This window comes from Fukomys damarensis, unplaced genomic scaffold, assembly GCF_012274545.1.
Source record: "Fukomys damarensis isolate Sample0158 unplaced genomic scaffold, DMR_v1.0_HiC HiC_scaffold_26, whole genome shotgun sequence".
In the NCBI taxonomy this organism is placed as follows: domain Eukaryota; kingdom Metazoa; phylum Chordata; class Mammalia; order Rodentia; family Bathyergidae; genus Fukomys; species Fukomys damarensis.
The window spans coordinates 11,117,441-11,132,785 of NW_022900938.1; the positions used below are offsets into that span (position 1 = coordinate 11,117,441).

Below are 15,345 nucleotides of genomic sequence, written 5' to 3' on the forward strand. Positions count from 1 at the left end.
AAATGACACAGCATTCTTCCTCCGGAACAGGCATGTGAGGGTGACAGTCGAAGCCTTGCGCCTCCTTCACGCTGACTTGGGCTGGCACAACCTCTCCGCTCACAAAGGACACCGTCACCAAGGCTCATGTTCTCTTCACCAAAAAGCCACAAGGGCATAACAAGGTCTTCCCCGAATATTTGGAAACGGGAGTACCGAGTTTTGTGTCCAGCAAGTATTACCATCAAAGCGGACGTTCCTGAGACTATTTTCAAAAACAGACCACTTCCCAAATGTTAGAACCACGAGGACTGAGCCCTTCTTCCCATGAATGTCTACAGTGGACCCAGAAACACAAAGGAAATTAATTAGCTGAAAGCCCCACACGGAGGCACACACGCCTGTAATTCCAGCACTCCAGAGGCTGCGGCAGGAGGATCACAAAATCCAAGCAATGCTGGGCTACGTAGCAAGGCCAGCCTGGACTACACAGAGACACTGTCTCACAAAAAACAAAATAAATGGGGGGAAAAATGAGTAGCAAGAAGCTAGGTGGGATGAGGGGACACGACAGTTTCAGACAAAAAGCAGACACTGTGCTTTTGAAGAGGAAGGAACAGGCCAGGCATGGTGGTGCACGCCTGTAATGCCAACACTCCCGAGAGGCTGAGGCAGGAGGATTACAAATTCAAGCCCAGCCTGGGCAACTTAGCAACTTGAGAGACTGTTTCAAAAAAAAGTAAAGGGCTTGGGGTGTAGCTCAGGACAAAGGCTCCATCCCTAGTCCAGGAAAGAGGGCGGGGGGCAGGGGAGCCTCCTTGGTCACCCGGTGAATAACAAGAGACCCTAAGACAAGGCGGAGAGCATCTCCTGAAGCAGCAGCTAGGCTCTCCCGAAGCACGCGGTGATGAGCACTGCTCGGTCAGTTCTGGGCAGTGCTCAGACAAGGGAGCTGAAGACAGGGTGTCCGGACCCCGAGGGAAGGGAGGCACCAGGACACAGCCCACAGCCTCACCGTCCGGGCAGGAGAGACTCGCAAGCACTCCAGAGTTGGAGAACAGGAAAAAGGCAGTGGAGCAGGACACAGGGGTGCGTGGAGGAGCCAGCGAGACCCTGGGGAACTGGCCCTGGGCTCTGACTCGCACCTGTGGGTGGGATCGGAGCGCAGGGTTCGGGCGTGGGGAGAACCTGAGAGCAGGCTGTGCAGAATCGGTGACGGGCAGGTCAGAGCCCCCTGAAGTCTCCTTCCAGAAAGTGCACAGCCCAGACTCCCAGGGACAGACACCACAGGAGGCCTGGGTCCCAGAGGTGCCGGGCTGGGGCTCCTGGGAGAGAGGGCGGGAGTTCAGGGGGTGCTGCGAAGTGTGAGCGCTGTGCGGTGCTCGCGCCTTCCTCTCTCGCTCCTTCTCTATTTCGTCCCGGGGCCTGGGTTTGGCTTTGTTTGTGGCACCGGGGAGCGGACTGGGCCTGGGCCTGGAGCATGCTCGGCAGGTGCTGCTCCCTCAGCCGCGCGGTCCGCAGGTGCTGGCCGCACATTTCCCAACTGAATCGCAGAACTCTCCCTGCCTTCCTACACTCAAATACACACCAAATGGATACAGAATTCTAACGTAAAAAGCAGACAGACAAAACAGGCAGACAGACAGACAGACGGATGGATGGAACTTCAGGACTTTAGATACTTCCTTCCAATATAAATAATTTATATGATTCGTTCGTTCATTCACCTGTTCCGCTTACTAGCCAGCAACATACTCCAGACATCAGGCATATTCTAAACCCTGGGGTATGAGACGTCAACAAAACAGATTCTTTAAAAACCCAAAAACCTGTCCACATGGAATTTAAATTCTGAGAGGGAGGATTTATTTTCTTCACTTAAAATAAATAAATTACAGAGCAATGGGAGTGCTACAGGGAAAAATGCAGCAGAGAAGAGGGGAGTAGGAGAGAAACAAGACGGGCGGAGGGAGCCCTGCTGAGGAGGCGACATTAGAGCAAGTGTTCAAGATGGCGACAGAGGGCCAACCCAAAGGGCCCCTGGGAGACAATGTTCCAGACAGAGGAGACAGCCCAGGCAAGGCTCAGGCCAGAACGTGCCTACAGGAGACCCAGAGAACCAAAAGGAGGGAGGGCAAGGTTTTTAGCCTGTCTCAAGTGGATATTAAATGCCCCCGAATACCTCCACGCTGAAGCCTCGGCAAAGGCCAAAGCCAGGAAATGTGCAGCCTGCTGGAAGGAAGCTGGGTCACTGGGTCCTGCTTGCCTAGAGGACACCGGGACACCAGCTCCTTCGGCCTCTCCTTGCTCACAGCTGTGCCACCACACAGTCCGCGCCATGATACTCCACCTCGTCACAGGACCCAAATGACAGGGCGAAGTGACCACGGCCTGGAACACGCGACAAGATGAGTCAGAAGAAACCTGTCCTCCCTTAAAGCTGACTGCCCCGGTATTCTGTCTCAGCAGCAGAGGGCTGACTAATCCTGACTAAGCCTTCCACTTGTCTCTTCTGGTCATGTGGGGTGGGCTGCAGCTCGGACACAATCCACAGCCCTCTCCTGTGGCTCTCTCCACTGCGTCCTCTGTCCTTCGCTTCTGCTAACTTCTCCCCCTTCAGGCCTGGAGGGCAACTTGAACGAGTGCCAGGGTCACACCAGCCCCAAGGCCCTGCACAGTCCTTTATAAACAGTCAGGCTCCTCCAACTCCCCCTACTTAACTGTGCCGCCTCATTCCTGGCAGGGCCCTGACTAAGTCAGAAAACCAGGGCGGGAGTCCAGGTGGGAGACAGTGGCGGCTGGGACCAGGATGTTGGCAGCAAGAGGACGGGAAGCAGCTCCACTGAGATCTGCGGACCTACTCAGTGCTGTGTGCGACTGCAGACTCTGACTAAGCTCTGAAGGATGGAGTGTCCTCCACAGAGACGCAGTGTCTAAAATCCACAGCTCAATGGAAAGTTAGTCCAATACACTGAAGGGAGCTCACAGGACAAGGAAGACTGTCTCAGGCTGTCAAATACATGCAAAGATCCATCTTACTATTAATGAAAGAGAATGAAAATTAATGTAACAAAGGCTATTTTTCCCACAAAATTGAAAAAAAAAAAAAGACATGGTCTTGTATCAACTTCCCATGATGAATATAACATTGTGTACTGCTAACATGTAATAATAAAAATTTTTAAAATATGATGGTTCCTTGAGATAATGTTAAATGAAGTAAATCAAACACAGAAGTTCAAATACCAGTTTCTTTTATATGAGACATTCAATACATAAATAACATGAAAAATAAAAGACAAGAGGAAAAAGACAGAAAAGTAACTTTAATCCAGCGTGAACAATGTATCTAAAAATGTACCGTAATTTAGCATAATTATCTGTGTTTTATATGTTTTTTGGCCTATTAGTCTGGCTGTTAATCTATATGTATGATAAGTAACTTCATAAGGACTTACAATACAAATAAATGAATCTAATGCTGCCCAAAAAAGGTGGATGGAGGGAAAGGGGAATAAAAAGAACTGAGATATGTCAAGTAAATGGACCAATTTTCCTACAGTGAAGGTAATCTTTATGTAATTGTCTTAGTTACTGTGCTCACTGCTGAGACAAAATACCCACCAGGCAAAGTTAAAGAAGGAAAAGTTCATTTAGCTCACAGTTTATAGAGGTTTCAATCTATACTCAGCTGTCTGCAAGGCAGAGTGGCTTGGCAGAGAGGCATCGCTGAGGAGAAACAGTTCATGGAAAAGCAGGGCAGGCAGAAAGCAGCAAGTAGCAAGCTGTAAGTATCAACAGCAGCTTCTTCTTGCCCCTTAATATTCTATCCAGGCCACTGGCACTTAGGGTAGGCAGCCCTCCCGCCCAGAACTGTGCCAATCCAATTAGTGGACTAATTTACTAATCACGCATCCTTAACCCCAACACCACACACTCTAGATCCTACCACCTCTGAAAAATCACCTCCTGGGACCACACGAGGCTTTGGGGGGACATCTGGACACAAGCCATAGCAATATTGCAAATGTACTAGTAAAAAATTGTTTTAAATAAGGTGACACGTGGTGTCAGCTTAAGTATCAGAAAACAATCTGAGGCCATGTAAACCTCTGCAAAGAATAATTTGCAATACCTAACAATACTTTAAATATACATAAGTTTAACATGAAATTCCCAGCTACAACTTTATCATACAGAGACATACTCGGATATTTGTAAAAATAGCTGGGGATAAGACTTTCACTTTACCAGTTTTTATAATAACAAGGACTTGAGACAACCCACATATCTATCAATAGGAAACATGGGTTAAATAAATTAGGGCACATACATACACGTAACACTATCAGTGGTTCACAGAACACAGCTCCATACAGACAGGGCAGACGGGATCCCAGGATCCCAGGCAGAAAGAAGGACAAGGCCTCTCTACTTAGAATGTTTCAACTTGTGAACTGCTTTTTTTTTCCTAAGGATGCACACAGATATAGAAACTTTAATTCTAGAAAGATAAAAGTCACTGTTACAAGCAGTTGCCACTGAGCAGGTTCATGTAAGAATCTTCAATTTTTTACTAGACACACTCATAGACTGACTGAAATCTGTTATCAAGGGTATGAATGATGTTTTTCAACAAACACAAAACCATCCCAAGACAAATCTAAAATAAAAAAAGATCAGCAATAAATTATTTTGCCATGCACTGAAAACCAAAACACACCTGAAGAATTCTATGTACGAACAGGTAACTAAAATTCATCTCATTAGTATTCATTCATACTTTGACAAGAGGATAAATCTCTGATCTATAATGATATGAATAGCAGGTATTTTCACCACTCGTGGTAAAACTGATAATGTTTATCAACTCTTGGGATTTTCTCAGTATGGACCATATATGGAAAAAACAACAGAGTTTATGGTAGAGAATTTGAAATGGAAAAAAACAGAACCAAACCAGACCCCTGTGACCTGTCTCCCCTTAACAGCTGGCTTCATGACGCTTGGCCACACCATGACTCCTGCTTTGATACACTATAGTTCCCAGAAACAATGTATTTTAGAACTAGTAGAAAATAACAATATGGAAAAAGATTAATTTTGTTCAGTCTTATCTCAAAGCACTCTGTCCAAGCCAGTAATCATTAAAAAGTTTTATGAAACTATTAAACTAAAAAAAAGTTTCATCTCTCCGAAGATTTTCTAAGCATTCTCAAGCATATATTAATATACCAACATAAATGGGTCCAGGATTATACTTGATTACACTGATGCAAATATGAAACTTCAATTATTTCTCATCTTTCTTCTGTTTTTCTCCTTTCCACTCCAGTGCTGACACTGAAATCTGTCCCTAAAGATAAAATTAACCTCTAATTTGAAGCACAGAATACACTTCACCCAGTGAATGTTGGACAAGAGCTTTTTAGTCAAATAACCTACCCCTGACTATCCCCCCTGGATAAGAGCTTTTTAAAAGCTTCCTCCCCCTTATAAACCACCGACATCTGCTTGAAGGTGGAACCTCCTCAGTGGGGTTTTCCGGCACCCCAAGGGCTGGGATATTTTCAGGATTAGGGAGTTGGTCTGAGGTCTGTGAGTCAGGCTTCAGTTTGGCTGATGGAGTTGTGGCCAAAAAATCTCTGCTGGGGCCACAAACTCCCTTTTGTCCAAAAAGACACAAAAACATCTTAGTTGATTTCCACCGAATGTCTACACACTGCCACTTCCAGGCTGGGCCAGAAGACCTCCGCACCAATGGAAGCACAGTGTGTTCTCCATACTTTCAAATGCTAGGCAAAAATCATATAGATCAGCTGTCTGTAACTTTCCCCGGGGCTCTGAGGTGATTACATTTGTCGTTTTATTATATTACAATTTTTTGAATCAAATGTAAATGGAGAGAAGTACCCCAGCCCCAACACTCACCAGTTGAGTCAAACTCGATTGGCTGGCAGCGGCGGCTGGAGGACCAATCACACTTGAGCACCTGCCCTCCTTCCACGATGCCGGGCTGGGTGGTGTTGGCTTTGGGGGCGCCCACCAGAAGGAACGTCCTGCTAAAATACAAAGGGCCAGGCAATCCTGTGAATGACACACGGCAGAAGCAGTATCTGATGACTCAGGAGGAGCCATCATTCTCTATCATTCACCAATAAACTGGGTGTAGCCGTGCATACCCATGACCTCAGTGCTCAGGAGGCTGAGGCAGGAGGGTTACTGCAAGTTCGAGGCCAGCCTGAGCCACCCAGGGAGACCCTGTCTCAAAAGCAAACACACAAACAAAAAACAACTTTATCCACAAATGCCTTCAAAAACCATTCAGTGATGGTGTAATTTTCTGTATTCACTTGGTAAGCTCTCACATTTACACATTATTTGGCACAGTTTATTCATCCTGACAACATTATAATTTCAGAGTTACATTCATTTAAAAATATATGCTATTCAAACTGTATGCTTTCAATATGTACAGTTTATTCTATGTCACATGTCTCAGTAAGGGTATTTTTTAAATGCAGGCTGACTACAGAGTCTGGGAAGTTGCGTTTGATTTGTTAGTCTTTTGACATCCGTTTCATATTTTTATTGTAAGGCAGGGTCTAGTTCATTTGCCCAGGCTGGCCTTGAACTCATGATTGTCCTGCATGGAATCGCTGAGATCACAGGCATGTGCTGAACTATCTGGACAATGCAGAAAATGCTGGAGGTCAGGGGTCCACGGGCAGAGCTGAGGCCACTGCTGAGAGAGAGGCGGGGCGTGGCACAGGGAGAAACTGGGTTTTATCCTACGGTGCATCTAAAACCTTAGGAAACTGGATTCCATTCCCTCCTGGGAAAGTATTAAGAAAGCAGCAAAAATGGAAGTAGGAGAGCAAGAGCCCTGTCACAGCCCCAGGAGGTAACCATGACCTGCAGGGGAAGGAAAGACTGGAGAAGGATCTTTCTGGATTTGAGGGAAGAGCAGGGCAGCAGGGGCTCTGCACCTGGACGGAAGGGGTAATTCATGAGGGCCCCTTGGGGTTGTTTTCTTGGGGGGGTATTTTGTTTCGTTGAGACAGGGTCTTACTTTGTAGTTCAGGCAGGCCTCAAACTCACAGAGATCCTCCTGCCTCAGACTCCCAAATGCTGGGATGACAGGTGTTCAAGGCCAACATCTCCTGCACAGTTTTGTTCTTGGGTGTGGAGGGCAGAGGGAATGAGACCGGCAGAAATACACAGGAAGCCACGCGATCGGGTCTCAGAAGGCTGCTGACAGTCGCCAAGACACCTAACCAGCAGCCGGGGCCTCAGGTCGCTGTGCTGGGAAAGTCACATTGCAGAAAATGCAAACCCCACACGGGCAGCACTAAACCGACGTGGTCTCGCCACCATCTCTTTTCGCTGAACACCAGGGCACGCGTGCTCTTCCCTTTCTGTGAAGTTAGAAGCAGACCTAGGGGTCTCGCTTCACCTTTCCGATCAATTTCCACTTCACTTATTCTGGGCAGCACCCAACAAATCTCACCTGCACCAGAGAAAACTGGCTGTGGGCAGGCCGGGTCACAAGCATCCTGCTTCCTGAGACTTCTCTGGAAACCCGCAAAGTCCAAAGCAAAACCAAACTCCCACCCAAGCCACGCCCTGCTGAATAAAGCTCTCTGCGGTCATCTTTGGCACCAGCAGAACAGCAGTGCTGGCGCCCCGTCACTGTAACAAAACGATTCTGGGTAGGAGCTCAACTAAGCCTTCATTCTGCAAGAATCTTTCCTGAGAAAAAGTAAATAAATAAGGAAGCACCCCTGTCTCCTCAGGAGGAAGAGAGCAGCTTGTGGTCAGCACAAGCCCCACCAGGCTTCTTCTAAGCAGAACTGGCAGCTCGCACAGCTATATTCCATGTAAGTAAATTATCACGTTTAAATTCACTATTTCTAACGACAAATGACACAGATATTTCTTCCTCTCGATAACAACAGTTTGACCAAAGGGCTGGCTGGCATGGAGTCTATGCCTGGCTCGTGCGAGGCCCTGGGTTCCACGTCCAGCGCTGTACTAATAAATTTTTGACCACAAAAATCTCAAAAAACTGCCCTTCTTTATCAGAATTCAATGATTCTTTTCTTTGTACGCTGGAGAAGAACTTCAAGCGTGTGCTTCTGAAGTTCCCGCAGTGAAGAGGACTTGGGTCTCCCAGGAGGTGTCCCGGGAAGAGCGATGGCACCGGTCTAAAGGCAAACTCGCTTCCGGGATGTCCTCAGGGCGCGCCAGGAAGGAAGCTCCTGTCATTTTTCAAATCCATGCTCTGCGCCTGATGACACAACTCCTTTCAAGGCGGCAGACCCTGATTCGTCCTCATACCTGACACAGAGGCGAGGAAACTCGGCAGCCACAGACTAGAGCAAGAGGCTGCTTCGCAGCAGGCCCGACCTCTCCTCACGGTCCAGCTGTGCACACTGCCCTGAGGACACCTCGGGTGTGTGGACTTGGGATGCTTTCCTCCCTGGCCCCAAGCCGGGAAGTTACTAGGGGAAGGATGGTGGAAGAAAGGGTGTGGCGGGAGGCGGTGTCCTCTGAAGGAGCCCAGTGCAGCTGGAGCCCGGGACACAGCACAGGCCGGGCTGCCACGGGCCATTCGTGTCTCCCCGGCAGAAAACGGCAGGTAACGAGGTAAGGAGATGGGGATGTTCACACTGTGGCCCGCAAGCTCCTTCGTGTGCACTCTTGCGCCTGGTCTGGGGCCACAGGAAGAGAATAATATATAATGGAATGTGCGGGCCGGTGGATACCTAGATGCGAGGCTAGTGGGAGGAAAAACAGCTACTTAATCAAGTTTTTTGAAGATAAAAATGGAGAGGTGGATAAAGTAAAATGATCTCAGACATATGTTAAAATCTTGGACTTGTGTGCTGAGAAAATACCTGCATAGCATAAAGGGAAAAGGGCGGTCAGGTATGCTGCCTGGGAGAGGTAAGGGCTGTGAAAAGGAAATCACACTACAAAAAACCCCTGATAATGAAATGCCTTGCAAAAAACAAAATCAAATCACTGTTACTTAAAAGTTCTTCTAACAACGTCTAGTGAGTGTCTATAACAGTGTGATGCAAGTAAGAAAAGCCACACATCAGAAATAAATATTTGCAATCTCAGCAACGTTGTGGAAAGGAAACAGTTGGTGAGTAAGAGTTACAAAATCTACAAACCAATGAGGAAGTCACTGTAAGTCTCCAAATTCTGGCCCTAACAACAACCACCGTAACCATTCAAAGGAAATCTCAAGGCAGACAGTGGGTAGATTCAAACTTAGAAAATAGAAAATACAAGATTGTGGCACTTGAATGGAAAAATACAAGTTTAAGTAAATTTGCAAGCCGTTTTTATGAGGAAGAGATTTTCTTTCCTTGGCCTTCTCAAGGGGCCACTAAAAGTCGGAATGGCCCTGAAGAAGAGGAGAGGCTGATTCGCCAGCTGCAACTCTGAACTGACAAAGTTCATCTCCCTCCAACAGTGAGCTCAAGGACCCTCGGGATGCTGAACCCCGCTGTTCCGACCCCATTCAGTGGCCCCTCAGGACTCTGCTGAGGTTTCCATGGCAGGGGGGTGGGTGCAGAAGAAGGGGTGCCAGGAAGGACGAGAAGGGAGAGGAGGAGACAGAGGGGGAGGAAAGGGGAGTGAGAGCAGGCAGCACCCACCACAGCAGTGCCCTTGGAGCGCACATGTGTCCTCCAGTGCGCTCGGCCGCTCAGGACGCAAGCTGACTTCGGGAAGGGCAGCTGGCCAAACAATGACAAGCACATTTTTCAAACCCTCCAAATGAACTCAGTTATTTGGCTGCTTTCAGCAGGGCCCTTTCCAAGATAGAGCAGGTTTCATCTGCTTGGCTGACTCTGGGTGCCCAATGGACCTTGACCCAAAGGGATTCCTGAGGAAAATGTGCATAGAGAAAAGAAAGTGTGTGTCCAAGAGTGCTGAATGTTACTTCCGAGCTCTGGTTTCAGGTTCACTCTCCTTGAAGAAAAAAGTTACTGAGTTAGCAATTACAGGACTCAACAAAAGCAGGTGCTACAAATTCCAGACATTTTCCCTTCTCCAATGTCCTACAAACCTGTGGCCTTCACCAGGAGGAACCTAACCTTTGCTTTCTGGGTTTTTTTTGCTTTGTTTTGGTACTGGGGATCGAACTCGGGTCCTTGTGCTTGCGAGACAGGCGAGAGAACCACTGAGCTAAATCCCCGGCTCTACATTGCTTTCTAAATGAAGATGATAGTCTGTGTGCACGTTGCTTGCGCTGCATTTTATCCAAATGAGCTGGCCTCACTAGGTTAATGCGTTATGGTGACTTCTTCTAAGGTAAAGGGGGAAACAGAGGTGACAGGGTACAGGGGGCCTTAGCTGGGGTTTAAGCCATATGGGCAATGGAGGAGCTGCTGAGGCAGAAAAGATGTTTTTGAAATGTAAAGCAGCGGAAACAGAAGAGGCAGGGCCAGTCTAGGAGGCCAAGGGGTTAGGGAGGAAGTGGGTGCCACAAGGTCACACCCTGGATGACCCTGGCGAGACTGGGAGGATGCAGAGTGGAATCCAAACCTCAACTAGGAGGGATCCGGGAGACCTTCGGCCTGGTGACTAAGCCCTGACTAATCCCGGAGGAGTACAGCAAGAGAGGCAAAGAAAAACAGAACATGAGAAGGAGGAATGTGAAATTATCTCCAGGGCAATAGAGAAAATGGTGGCACTATTAATAGAAACGAAGGTGACCTGGCATCTTTCCATGGAAGAGTTCATTTTTAGTCTAATGAGTTAAGATGCAGTAGTCAAGAAGAAATGATGCATAAGCCATTGGATTATCAAGTTAAGGCTCCACTATGAGATCTGAGATACAGCAAGGTGGCAGTGTAATTTAAAAACATTTCCAAAGCCAGACATAACGGCACATGCCTATAATCTCAGCACTATGGGAGGCTGAGGCAGAAGGACCACAAATTTGAGACCAGCCTGGGCAACTTAGCAAAATTCTGTCTCAAATTTTTTAAAAATTAAAGGGTGGAGATGTAGCTCAGTTTGAAGGCCCTGGGTTCAATCTCCAGTAGCAGGCAGCAAGAGGGCCTTTTCCAGGTATTGCCATGTTAGGACTGAGGACAAATGAAGATTCAAAAGGACCTTTGGAAACCAGCCAACCCTTGTCTTTGGTGTCACAGGAAGACTCTGTACTGTAGGGAGAACAAAACAAAACAAAACAACTACGCAAGCAAAACAAAACTAGGCAAGAATTTAAACTCAGGGTCAGGGTTATTCATTATAGCACCATATGTGCATGTAAAACAGGAACTATGTAACACAGCAGTTGGAGAATACATGAGGAGATTATTTTATCCTTTTAACAATTAATATTTAAAGATCACACACAAGATTTGAATTCCTCACACTTCTGGACCTGTACCTCACAGTCACCTGCTCACACCACAAAGGGTGTGACCACCTCACCCTGTGGTTCAGAAGCAGCCATGGAGCGCTAGAAGTAGAACATGATGGAAGATTCTGGTTTTTTGTTTTTGTTTGTTTTTTTGAAGCAGGGTCTTGCTCTGTAGTTCAAGTTAGCCTTGAACTCACTTTGCAGCCCAGGCTGATCTCAAACTTAGGGCAATCCTTCTGCCTCAGCCTTCCCAGTGATGGGATTACAGTCCTGTGCTGGAATGCTGATTAAAAATGCAGATGGTAGGACGGGGGATTTAGCTCAAAGGCACCGTGCCTACGTAGCAAGTGCAAGGTCCTTAGTTTGAACCTCGTACTGCAAAAAACAAAAACAAAAATGCAGGCGGTAAAGAGCAGACTCAGGAGGTTTCTGTTGAGAACATGGACTGCATTGGCAGGTGGATTTCATGCCATGTGTGTTATCCTTTGTCTAGATTTTGCTCATGTCCTGACACATTGCAGAATACTGAAATGAAGAGTGGCAGACGAATAATCTGGGAGAGGAAATTTCAAGGTAGTCCATTGTTGAGGCTGTGGCGTGGATACTGCTTGTCCCCTTTAACCAGGTTTATTCTGAAACTGAAGAGTAAAAAACACTTTTGAAAAGTTTTAAGTTTTGCCAGAAAGGAACCTCTGGTTAAAGGAAGCCTGCAGAGTTAAAGCACTGGACAGTTTGGTTGCTAAAGGATTAACATTTAAAAGAAGCCAAATACTTTACAACAGGACAATAGGAAAAATAGCTTAAGGGCATGAAAGGAACCAGCAAGGTCCCACCCTCAAAATTACAAAAGTGAAAGGCTCTCCTCTGGGGAAAAAAAAAAGACCCAGGGCACTGAGCTGGAGAAGGGTCTCCTAGAGAATACGTTCCCCAGAGTTCAGATCAGTTCAGATCGTATCACTCTGCACTGCAGGCACTTAGGAAACTTCTACAGCCCCACACACAGACACTAGCTAATGTTCAAACTGGTAGCACATCTTGGCATTGTTGGTGCTGAGTTTATAGGCATGGAGAATGCAGGATTCCTGAGATCAGGAAGGCTTCCACTCAGATTTCAGAAGAAAGCCTATGAGGCCACACAGTGTACCCAAGAAGTTATAGTAGCCAGGATCTTGGAATGTCTGAGGAGAGGCATGGGCCGTGAGCAAAGCCAACCCGAGACAAGTCATGAGGGCTATAGACACCAGAAGCATCACAGGGCAGGGCTGCCAAGCCCTTTGGAAATCACATCTTACCACATCCTGTCCTGGGTGCTAGACAGGGAACTATGGAATGGAATGTTTACCCTGCTAGGCTTCATCTTGCTTTGGTCCCCTGTTCCTCTCTTTTGGGATGGGTATGTTTACCACAGGCCATTGCATATTGGAAGTGTTTAATATTTTTTTATTTTTACAGGGGCTCACAGCTAAGAGTTTGCCCTAAGTCTTAGAGGAGACTTTGGACTTTTTAGCAATGCTAGAACTGTTAGGACTTTGGCAGCTCATAGATATGGACTAAATGCCTTTTGCTCAGAAATATGGATGAGTCTTTTGGGGGCCAGGGGCAGAATGTCATGGCTTGTAACAACATGTCCTCCTAGAGCCTCAGCAATCACAAGCAGGGCCTTGGAAGGCGACTGGATTATGATCACAGCTGACTTGCTGTTAGGAGGTGGGGGTACGTGGGGTCGACCAGAAAGCTGATTTCCCTCCCCACTGCTCCCTGTCTTCCTTCCAGCCTCCTGACACCGTGTCACTCCTCCACCATGCCCTGCTGTACCGTGCTGCCCTGCCTTGGAGCCAGCCAACTGCAGACAGACCCTTACAAACTGTGAGCCAAAAAACCTTTCCTCCCTAAACTGCAGGTGCCAGGTATGGTGTCCCAGTGACCAGGAAAGGAACAAAGACACCTCCTTCACCCTCCCGCATGGCACCACCTGAAACACTAAAGGCTGGTGAACCTCTTCTGCCTCTATCTGCGCAGCTCTAAGAATAAATTCATCAGCCTTCCCCACTATCCTGTGGTGGTTTGCTCCACAGAATTAAATGAAGTCTGAATAAAGCAGCTCTGCAAATTATAAAAGAGCGTCACTGAAGTAAAATACCATCATTTTTATAATAAACCTAATATGCAATGTTTTAATCTCCTCAATTATTTTCCATAAGGAAAACATAACTAGTTCTCGGCTTTCACAGAATGTATAAATGTTGTGCCTTTTTAACAATATGGTCCTCATAAATGAATGCTTACAGAAAAAAAGACAGAATGTGAACTTTTTATTTTTCATATTTTTTCACTATTTTTTGTGAATTTTGACTTCAAACCTAAAAGACTCATTTCTGAAGTGATATCTTGAGGGTGATATTAGTACTTTACTTTCTTGTTTACTAAACACTGATCTATGAATTTTCATGATGTGACCATAATTTAATAATAATTTTTTGTAACAAGAAAAATAACGCTTCAAATGATTCTCCACCTTACCTAAGGTATTTGATCACTTTAAAATGGAAGGAATTGACTTCAAACTGTTGTTTCCTCACTAATTCAACTTCTACCAAGCAACTCTTTAATTACCAGTTTTATTTTATTTTCATGTATGTTTAAGATAACACCAAATAACTACCACAATACACCCAACCAGCAACAGAGTAATGATATCCCACACACCTGACTCCAATGATTATTAAATTTAGCAGTGTCGTTTTACGAAATTAAGCATACTTTCACATCAAACTTTGTTTAATTTGAAAAACTTTGAAAGTAGAAACATTTGTTTATGCAGTTTTTAAAAAACTGAAAGTTGGTTTCCATTTTTTTTTTTTTAATTAAGCTATACCTCTCTAATCATTAGCAATAAAGTTGCTGGTGAATACTGCAAAACACTGTAACAGTGGAGGTCACAGATTCCTGACCATAACTGACTGGTCTAAGATCAGCCACATGCTTACACCCAACAATAGCAAATATCAACAACAGTTCAGTATTACTGCACTTCCCATGCAAGTTTGTACACGTGTGAAAGAGATACGGCTGAGGCACACCTATAATCTCAGCACTCCGGGAGGATAACAAATTTGAGCCCAGCCTGGGCAATTTATGAATTTAGTGAAACTCTGCTTCGAAATTAAAAATGTAAAAAGGTCTGGGGATATAGCTCAGTACAAAGGCCCTGTAAAACACATGATCGCGTGCACGCGCACACACACACATCTGTAAGCCTATCATGTATCATTACGTCAAACTTTGAGAGTCTTAACAATTCACAGCAACATTTCCAAAACATTCTATCACCTCTTAAGTATTCAAATGGCAACTCTTGACAACACAGGTAATATATGCTCACAATTACTAGAATTTCTGTACAAATCAAATCTAAAAGCACACCCTAGGAAGAAACTAAGATGACTCTAGCCTAATAAGGCGCCCACTTAAAAATATCTGGAAACAACATTTTTAAATGTAAGGGTAACTAAAATCACTAAAGGGAGGGGCTGGATGGGGCAGATGCCTGGTAACCCTGGGTTGGTCCCCAGCACCCCCCATCAAAAAATAAAGAAAGAAATCAAATGTGAAGGTGGTTAAGTGCTGCCTACAGTTAATGATTCCGTCTATCAATCTGGAAAATCTGTGCGCAGGTCTGATGGGAAGCTCTGTAACTAGAAATAACAAATTCCGCTAGACAAAGTCGTGGCTAGTTTCCACTAAATGCATCTACCTACACGGTGTACTGCTGCGGATGGGGCTGCCAAAAAGTGTGATATTCAGAAAAATGCTAAGCACAAACCCTGCGGAATGCCCTAGCATCGCTGAGTAGCCACAAATCGGGCATTTACACCCAAGTACTGACTATCAAAATTACCCTGGGCCCCTCCTCCGCAGAGGGCACCCTCCGTCCCGGAAAACGTGCTGCAGTTTCCTAGAGCCCGGAGAGCCGCGCA

The 15,345-nt window shown here is 46.0% G+C and overlaps 1 protein-coding gene across 1 annotated transcript in view; it reads right to left on the bottom strand.

The window, feature by feature from the left end:
- The window catches only part of Itgav (integrin subunit alpha V), a 74,150-nt gene extending 64,459 nt beyond the window's left edge, over positions 1–9,691 (bottom strand). Inside the window, exons 1-2 of the mRNA XM_010636815.3 lie at positions 9,651–9,691; positions 5,911–6,038 (exon numbers count right to left, since the gene is read on the bottom strand). Of these exons, the coding sequence (XP_010635117.1) occupies positions 5,911–6,038; positions 9,651–9,676 (154 nt within the window). The 5' untranslated portion in view covers positions 9,677–9,691. The remainder of the gene's footprint in view (positions 1–5,910; positions 6,039–9,650) is intronic.
- Positions 9,692–15,345: the final 5,654 nt, after the last annotated feature.